This window comes from Leptinotarsa decemlineata, unplaced genomic scaffold (assembly GCF_025532065.1).
Source record: "Leptinotarsa decemlineata unplaced genomic scaffold, Ldec_3_MD MMD2_tig00026354_RagTag_RagTag, whole genome shotgun sequence".
In the NCBI taxonomy this organism is placed as follows: domain Eukaryota; kingdom Metazoa; phylum Arthropoda; class Insecta; order Coleoptera; family Chrysomelidae; genus Leptinotarsa; species Leptinotarsa decemlineata.
The window spans coordinates 13,153,173-13,163,031 of NW_027412702.1; the positions used below are offsets into that span (position 1 = coordinate 13,153,173).

Below are 9,859 nucleotides of genomic sequence, written 5' to 3' on the forward strand. Positions count from 1 at the left end.
CTTTCAAACGAGCTGTCACTTGCCATAGGGTCCCATTTAAAATGTTTGGTCACAGTGGCCTTGTGACGTCATTTATGACTATTGCGTCACCTGTTATGACCAGTTAAGAAGCCTACATCCGTTTATTTCCACCCTCCAAATTTCATTATTATAAGTATACCCGTTCCAAAGATACGAGGGGGGGAGGGGACTTTTGACTAGCACTGTATAGTAGACAATGGAAGTCCTAACTAGTGAAATACAGTAAAAATTTGTTTAAAAAACCTGTTTTTCCGTTAATCAGTAGGTTCTGTTGAATGCCTGCCAGAAAACAACTTCTTCCCTGGCTAATACCAAGCTGAACATTGAATTATATCCATTAGAAGACTGATATAATTCATTTCAAAATGTTTATTTTCTTATTTGAGTATAAGTTTATGCATTACATTCTTTACCAAAAACTCGATATATTCAGTTATTTATTTAAAAAAAAACTAGGAATTCTGCTCTGCAGTAATTCCTTCAAGTAAATGAGCTAATGATGCATTTTTAAAATGCTTTATTTCATCGTTCTCTAGGTTTAAGATTTCCAAAATCTTACACAAGGTGTTTGAAATCAGTTACTAATTGTGAAGATATATAAATTGATCAAAACTTTGAAAAACACCCATATGCCACATTTTCCCATATGTTTTTTCATTTTGCAGGTGGCCCTAAACCAAATGGACGATTTGGACAAATTCAAGTTGTTTTGGATGATGAAAACTTATTAATCTTAGGGGGCTCTGGGGGCCCGAAATTTCATTACTGTGATTGCTGGCTGTTAAATATGTCTGGGGATCTTTGGAGGTGGAAGAAAGTGGAAATTATTGGGAAATGTAATGAACCTTCAAAAATGTGGAGCATTCCAGGCTGTAAGGTAGGTTTTCAAGTAATTCTGTATGCGGTAAGTTCCAAAAGTTTTTTCAAAACCAGTCTAGAACTTGTGCTGTCTAGAGATGAAACCTTCACCTGCAAATTTTTTTTGACAACTAATAACTTTGTATACTTTTATAGGTTTTCAACTTGTCTATGGACTTTTTTTGTGATTAGATTAGTGATATTTTTTCTTTTTTGCTTTTTTCAATTCTCAATTATTAGATTTTTGCAAACATGTATGATTTTAGATATGATATAACTCTCTAGCTATCAAAATTTGAAAAAAAGGGTTTTTTTTGTCAACCATGAAAGGAAACATATTTCCTTGAAACTAAAATTGCATCACTCTACTCAAACTCTAAAGAGATCTACAACATCAACACAATCACTAAGGAAAATTTCAATTCATCTCTTCTTTCTTCTTCATATCTTCTTTCATAATAAAATTGAAAGGGCCACAGAATCACTATAGACAGACACATAATTTTCCAAAAAAAAAGATTTGTTGATTCTGATTACCACTTTCACCTTCTAGTGGTTTTAGTACTTTAAGGTTCAAATAGAAAAAAACTGTTTTCTGTTAACCACCTGTTGCCTCCGTACAAACAACCACTTTCAAAAGTCTAAACCTGTCCTAGCCAAGGATTAACGGGTTCGTACCTGTTAACGTGCGATTCATAACACAAATACAGAAACTTCATGTTCATCTTACAAATCTTCATATTCAGTATGTTATAATCAATCTGAATTCGAACTTCAAACCAGAACTATCTAACTTTTCTCGAATGCATTTCACTAATCAAGTTAGCATATCATCATGATACTGATTTGGATTTCAACCAAAAACTAGCAGTATAACAATCTGCCCCAGTTAAATGAACATCCAACCTACTTTCCTTGTTTTAATTTCTTGTCATCATAACATGCAGTCTTTTGAATTGAAGGGGATATATTTTTAGGAGTGATTAATTTTTGTGAAAGAAAGTTTTTGGCTTTCTACTACTCCATCTTGATACAAAAACAAGGATGAGGGAATCTTCCAAGGAAAGGAAGGAAGTAATCAATTTTAAAATAAGTAACTCTGTACATGGATGTGTAAATCATGCAAAGAAGTAACTTTCAGACACAAACTGAAAGAAAGTCCTCCTGAAACAGCTACTTTCATATAAACATTGAATTACACGAAAGAAAAAATTCTTTCGAAACAAATACTTCTATATGAACACTGAATTATACAGAAGATACTTTTCTCTACTCAGTTTGTATTTCAAACATTCGTTGTGGAATAAAAATCAGATATCATTCACATGAGTTCTACTTTAAATGAATGGTAATAAATTGCACTTACATGGAACACTGTCACCCTTACTGGTATACACCGATGTTTCGCCTTAAGACACTTGCCACAAGGCAAATTGGATAACATTATAGAAAATACACACAGTTCATTCATGAATTACGATTTTTTTTTTGTATCAAGATGGAGTAGTAGAAAGCCAAAAACTTTCTTTCCCAAAAATTAATCACACCTAAAAATATAACCCCTTCAATTCAAATAAGATTCCTTTTGGCTGGGATTAAATCAAATAGGTTAATGAATGACATTACGATATCATCGATGACATAAGCAGATCAAGCTTATTCCGTGACAATAAAAATCGTAATTCATGAATGAACTGTGTGTATTTTCTATAATGTTATCCAATTTGGTACTAAAGAGTCTTGTGGCAAGTGTCTTAAGGCGAAACATCGGTGTATACCAGAAAGGGTGACAGTGTTCCATGTAAGTGCAATTTATTACCATTCATTTAAAATAGAACTCATGTGAATGATATCTGATTTTTATTCCACAACGAATGTTTGAAATACAAACTGAGTAGAGAAAAGTATCTTCTGTATAATTCAGTGTTCATATAGAAGTATTTGTTTTGAAAGAATTTTTTCTTTCGTGTAATTCAATGTTTATATGAAAGTAGCTGTTTCAGGAGGAATTTCTTTCAGTTTGTGTCTGAAAGTTACTTCTTTGCATGATCTACACATCCATGTATAGAGTTACTCATTTTAAAATTGATTACTTCCTTCCTTTCCTTAGAAGATTCCCTCATCCTTGTTTTTGTATCAAAATGGAGTAGTAGAAAGCCAAAAACTTTCTTTCCCAAAAATGCAGTCTTTTCTTTTCAATTTTATGTTCAAATCATATTCAACTCAACCGATGAGTTTCAATTTTCAGACCAAATGTGAGTCATATATTAACTAGCCAAGAGATAGTATGTAAAAGGACAGACTCTCGAAATACCATTCATTTTTTAACCTTCTTGGCCTTGCTATTTCTACATCATTCCATATGAAAGGGTGGAAGAGTTTCAAAGAAGGGAAAAAAGTAATTATCCTCAATGAACCCTTTAAAAAAAGTCCATCCGAAACAACTATCAGGTTGTTTCAAAAGTTTTGTCCGTTTTCATGAGTATAATGAACTGTTGTATTTCAGTGAATATTTATTCAATTTTATTAAAATAAGCGCCATTTGAACCAGTGCACTTTTGTGCCAACGTTACACAAGTCAGTTATTTCTGCCAGCATATAAAATGCTGACGACTGAATACCGTTTTTTGTATGGTCCTGATTGGCAAAAGTTCTACCGGTGAGAGAGTTATTGAATTGCTTGAAAAGATGGAAGTCGGTTAGCGAAAGGTCTGGGAAGTTACTTTAGTAAATAAATCTACATTTCTTCCAATCCTATCGTATTTTTGTGTTTTTATTGTAGATAGGCGATAAAATTGTGATGTTAAACAGGATACAGGAGCCAGAAATTTCACCAATAGCATACTATCCTAAAAACACATGGAACATCGACAACAGGACTGTTCCTGAAGACGGACGTTCAGCTCGGATAGATCTTGCTTCTAGAAATAATGATAAGGACGAGAACGTTAATGGAAAGCGTGGCACTCTAAGGAATTCCAAAAGGGAGGCAGAAGACGAAGAACCTGTGGTAGTTACAGGTGGAAATTTAGGCAGGGAAAACATCAGGGTAAGTAGTTTAGTTTGTATGAGATTGACGTGAATCCAACAAAACATTAGAATGAGACAGAATACATTTTTGCTTACCAAAATTGAATTTGAAGAAAAGAGAATTCAAACTTTCTATGTTTTTTATCACTTTTATTTTTGAACATTAAACTTATGTATAAATTTGAAAATGTCCTTATAGGACGAAACTGCAGTAACGTTAGTTACAAATAAAAGTTGTAAAAAACATAGAAAGTTTCAATTCCCTTTTCTTCATTATGATTTCCTACCACGAAGTAACGGCTACATTCATCAATTTATTGAAAAATTTTTTTTTTCTGTTCACTCTAACTGAACTGAATATATGTGCTATTTTTTTCTTTATATCTTATAGAAAATGCAATATGAATTTCATTTTAATTTTCTCTTGTTAACTAAGACAATTTTGTGGTGTCTGTTTATGTTTTAGGTATAATTTTACCCAGATAACCCTTGTTATTAAATTGAATATAAAGACTCTTAACTGTTTCTCATCTCATTTTTTATAAAAGGTTAGTACATTGATTGGGAGGATACTACTAACAGACTGATAATTTTTATTATTAACATTTTCCAAACTTGAGAAGCTAATTTGAAAAGAAGTACTAGTCTGTTACTATTACTTACTTTTTTCTTATAAAATTATTGGCTAGTTTAAGATACATCTCCAGATGAAAAACAATTGCAGTAAATTAGTAATTCCAATAAATTTTTACTGTCAATATTATGAAAAAAAAATCTGGTTAGGTCAGATGTAGCGTGGATGACTTCCTTCTGGATAGATAATTTATTTAACTACGATACATAATGTTTGTAGCAGGTCATATAAATAAACAGTCTTATTTCCAATGCTAGGTTGTGAACATCCACACATACTCATGAGTAACGCCTACAATTGAAACACAAAATAGTAAAACAATAATGAAGTAATTTAAAATGAAGATAGCTGAATATTTATGCGAATTTGCATCATGGGAAATTGAAATTTGAGAAACATATCTCATCAAAACTGTAAAGCAAGTAGAATCATATCATGCGAAGTATGTCTGTGAAAATCTTTCTTGATGTTACGTTCAATAGCTTCATACAACAAACAGCTATTAGGCGCATGCTATAATATTGTACCATTAGCAAAATGCACAATTCCCTTTTGGGGTGAATTTTATAATCAACTTTTTGAGGGTACATTAGTGTTATAAAAACAAGTAGTGAGATACATGAATTAATCAAATTTTTGTGAACCCTGCAATTCTAACAGCTATAACAGCATATAAAGTATTCTTTCATCGAGACTATATAAAAGATATTAGGTGTTCGACCAGCATCAAAATAGGTAGAAAAGATTGGTTGATAGACAAGCTTTAGTAAGTTGAGATGAATTCTATAATGACAAATTTTAGTAGGTGGATCCAAATCCAGTATATCTGATAATAAATCCGGTTAACAATAGTAAAATGAATAAAATCATCTTTCGTGAAAACAATTCAATAACAATTAGTGAAAATGAACATGAGATTGCTGAGAATTTCAATAATTACTTTGTTAATAGTATTTCAAATATCTCTAAAAGTATCCCTCAATCTGATGAATGGTCATCCACAAATTATTCAGTTTTAAACAGTTCTTTTTCCAAATTCAAACTATTAACGATGACTCAACTGCGGAAGATTATTCATTCCTTAGACAATAAAAACAAGTCTGAAGTACTGAATAGCAAATTTTTAAAAGAAACATTCGAGGTATTTGGGTATGTGATATTAAACCTGGTGAATACATCTCTAGATAAAGGAATATTTTCAGATCAACTGAAGATAACTTCTGTTATTCCTATACCAAAGGTTAGTAATACAATTGAAGCAAGCGATTTTCGCCCAATTAATACTCTTACAACTTTGCTGAAAGTCCTTGAACTAGCAGTTTACGAACAATCAGTTGCATACTTTGATGATAATGAATTATTCTTAGGTAAACAGTAGGGATTCAGAAAAAATCATTCCTGTGAATCAGCTATTCAGTATACTTTCTCTAGATGCAAAAATATGTATGATGAAAATAAATACGCTGTAGCTGTCTTTCTTGACTTCAAGCGCGCATTTGAAACAATTGACAGAAACATTTTGATAAAAAAATTAAATTATTATGGGTTAACAAGCTCTGTGCTGGCATGGTTTCTTAGTTACCTTAGTGAAAGAAAACAGAAAAACAAAAATTGGTTCAAAAATATCTGATGAGATAGATATCAACAATGGTATTCCCCAGGGAAGTGTACTTGGCCCATTTTTATTTATTATATACCTAAATGATATTTATTATGTTCCTGGGCTACATGAACTTAATCTGTTTGCAGACAATACATTAGTTTATACTTCGAATATAGAACTCAATGATGCTGTAGATACTCTGAAAGGTTTTATGAAGAACATCGAAAAATATTTACATATGAATAAATTAAAATTATATGCAGATAAAACAAAAGCTATGGTGATAACAACTAAATATAAACAGAACTCTATTGATTATAATGAAATAAAAATTGAAATTGGTAACACTTCCTTTGAATATGTGTCTGAAATAAAGTATCTGGAATTTATTGTAGACAACACCTTGAGTCATGCTGAATACATTATAAAAAATAAAATAAAAAAAATCATATTTTTTTTTCTAGGATAGCAAATAATTTGAGTATTAACTCCAGGATATTAACTTATAATTGTATAAATAAACCTCATTTTGAGTACTGTCCAACTTTAATGCATTTAATAAACCAAAATAGGCTTTTCCAACTTCAAAAACTCCAAAATAGGGCCATGAGAATTATATTAAGATTCAGTCATTATACTTCCATTGATCACATGTTAAATATACTACAATGGCTGTCGATTATTCTTTTTAACAATGGTTATTATATTTAAAGTAACCAAAAGTCTCCAACCAACATATTTTAATGAATTTTTGGTTTTCAATAAAGAAAATACTGTAAGAGGGTTTAAAAGTAAATTATTGGAATACCTAAAGCGTTAGTTAGTTGGAAAATATGTATATTATATGAATGTTACTATATCAACATTGGGTCTTATAAATTGTATATTTTTTATTATTATCTTTTTATTTAGTTTATCTTCATTATTGTTATTATCTATATACAGACTTGAATTTTATTAATATTTTTGGCACTGTGGAAATTTAAATTGTCAATTAGTTATTATGTCTTGTAAGATTAGGATGTATCCTATAATGAAGATTACTACTACTACTCTTCACTGGGGTATATAACCCAGTGGGTATAAACCCCAGTGAAAAGGTATGAACCCCCCTACTGGGGTTTACATACTTCAGAATCAAAACTCTTTATTCCACAGGTGACAACAACTCACCCTGTAAAGGTATTATTAATTCCCCTCCTGGTGCATGGCATACAGTTTTTAGTAATGTTTGATCTGTTCTGTTCCATTATTTATACAGTGGGTATCTTGTGCTGTAGCTGTTTTTATTAATCTTTATTATTAGGTACATTATACATTATTCTGTGACTCCTTTTTCAAGCTATTTGCTGTATTTTCCTTGTTTATGTACACTAATCAAGTAAATCTATAATATTTCAAATTATTATTTTCCTTATAGTGTTTTGTGATGAAATTATTCGAGCAGTTACTATCTGGTTATCAAAATGTGTACTATTAATCAACGTATTCCAAAAACACTTTATTGTGAGATTTTCACTAAATTGTTTTACAAAAACGCAACACGTGTTTCGCCATACAATGGCTTCATCTAGCGTGTCTTTCAACTAATTCTACACATTCCATACTAAATATATATATATATATATATATATATAGTTTATGGAGTACCTGAGTTTCTAACGAATTAAATTAACTGCACTTATGTACCATTTTCAAATTTGAAAAAATATATTCAGTAACGGAGAGTTATTGAGTTCTAATTGATCATTCAGTAAATTACCCGAATTCCTGAATCTATTGATTTCTAAACATTCTAGAAGATTAAGTTTCAAACTCTTTTCTTCTAAATGTAACACCTCGTACTCGTGATTGAACTCATGTCCTTCTGCTAAAAGATGGTTTGCAAATGTGGAATTGGTCTTTCTATTTACAAAACTACTCCTATGTTCTTTAATTCGTTAGAAGAAAAGAGTTTGAAACTTAATCTTCTAGAATGTTTAGAAATCAATAGATTCAGGAATTCGGGTAATTTACTGAATGATCAATTAGAACTCAATAACTCTCCGTTACTGAATATATTTTTTCAAATGTGAAAATGGTACATAAGTGCAGTTAATTTAATTTGTTAGAAACTGAGGTACTCCATAAACTATATATATATTTAGTATGGAATGTGTAGAATTGAAAGACACGCCAGATGAAGCCATTGTATGGCGAAACACGTGTTGCGTTTTTGTAAAACAATTTAGTGAAAATCTCACAATAAAGTGTTTTTGGAATACGTTAGTTATGGATTTTCATCAAGTATTGGCCGATTCCATCATATATACTATTAATCAATTTGTTTCAGATAAACTGTCTTCCAGGATCTTCAGGTATCAATTTGGCTGCTTTCAATGTTGAGGGAAGTCGGCGCACACAAGAATCAGATAAAATGAGAGAAAAGCGTCTGGCTAACCTACTCAAAGTCGAGGAAAATCTCACCAAAGGCGCATTCAAAAGAGAGAAGAAAACACACTTTTTGGGGCTGTACGTCTTGGACATCTCCCAGGTTTTGGCGAATGGAAACATAGCAACGTGGATACCACCAAAGAAATTGAAGAATGGACCAGAAGAAAAAATTTTGTACACCTTGGTTAAGGGAAAGTCAGAATTGATTATGTTTGGGGGGATACAGAAAGATTTCAATTCGTTAGGGTTTTCAAAGAATCTGAGTAGCCAGATTTCCAACACGTTGCACTTTATTACAGCACCTAGCTACGTTATTTGAAGGGCTACAGACGTTTTTATTGTGCCATTTTCGTTTTCGAAGTGTTCCTCGGAGTTCATTTAATCCCACGGATTAAATGTTTATTTTAATTTTTTATATACTCAATGTACAAGGCAGGTGAAATGTAAAGGAATGAGATCTTGTGATTTAGTTATAATTAAGTCAGCGATTTTCAGCAAAAGATTTTTATTTTTCTTTTCATTCCACTTTAGAGCTAACATTTCACCTATTTATTGGTACCAGTTATTTACCTAATTTATTTTGAAATAAAATTTCGGACAATTTTGTCTTCTTTTTTTAAAGATATCTAGTTACCTTTCCTTAATGAAACTCATTTTGAAGTACATATAATTAACACCATCTTTTTATCAAATGTTGATGAGTGTCTACAAAATTTAGCCATAATTCCGAATAGAACATTCCAATTTTATACTAATTCTCCAATTTTTGAACTGAATTTCGATTTTTAAACTGAACTATCTCAACTCAATTCTTGAAATTGTCTTTTGACTAATAATATAATGATTTCATTCTTCTTACTGATTCTATCATCTATTCATTTATCAGCAGGTACTTTTAGAAAAGTGTACCATCATTTATATTTCAAATTAGTCAAATAAAGATTGGAAAAAATCAATATAAAATATTCTGTATGCCTACCAAATATTCTGATGAAAGTAGATATGCATTTGAAATTGAAGTATTTTTTTATGTTCACTAATCATAAATTTGAATAATAGTACTTCGAAATTGAACAATTAAATCTCTAAATAGATTATCTACATAGTAGGTTCTAGCTTTCTATATAGACTATCCATATACAAAGGTTCTAGTTTTGTTATATGTAGGCTTTGTATATGTATGTATATAGACTAACCTATATGTTTTTTCTGTTAACCATCTATCGCACCCCTACGAATGACAACCCTCAGAAGTCACAACTTGTGCGAGCTGAGGGCTA

The 9,859-nt window shown here is 31.0% G+C and overlaps 1 protein-coding gene across 2 annotated transcripts in view; it reads left to right on the forward strand.

Moving 5' to 3' along the window:
- LOC111506235 (F-box protein 42) overlaps window positions 1-9,181 on the forward strand; it is a 106,855-nt gene extending 97,674 nt beyond the window's left edge. For both annotated transcript variants that reach the window (XM_074184028.1, XM_023161249.2), the window contains exons 3-5: window positions 687-898; window positions 3,662-3,928; window positions 8,479-9,181. In XM_074184028.1, the coding sequence (XP_074040129.1) occupies window positions 687-898; window positions 3,662-3,928; window positions 8,479-8,898 (899 nt within the window). In that variant the 3' untranslated portion in view covers window positions 8,899-9,181. The remainder of the gene's footprint in view (window positions 1-686; window positions 899-3,661; window positions 3,929-8,478) is intronic.
- Window positions 9,182-9,859: the final 678 nt, after the last annotated feature.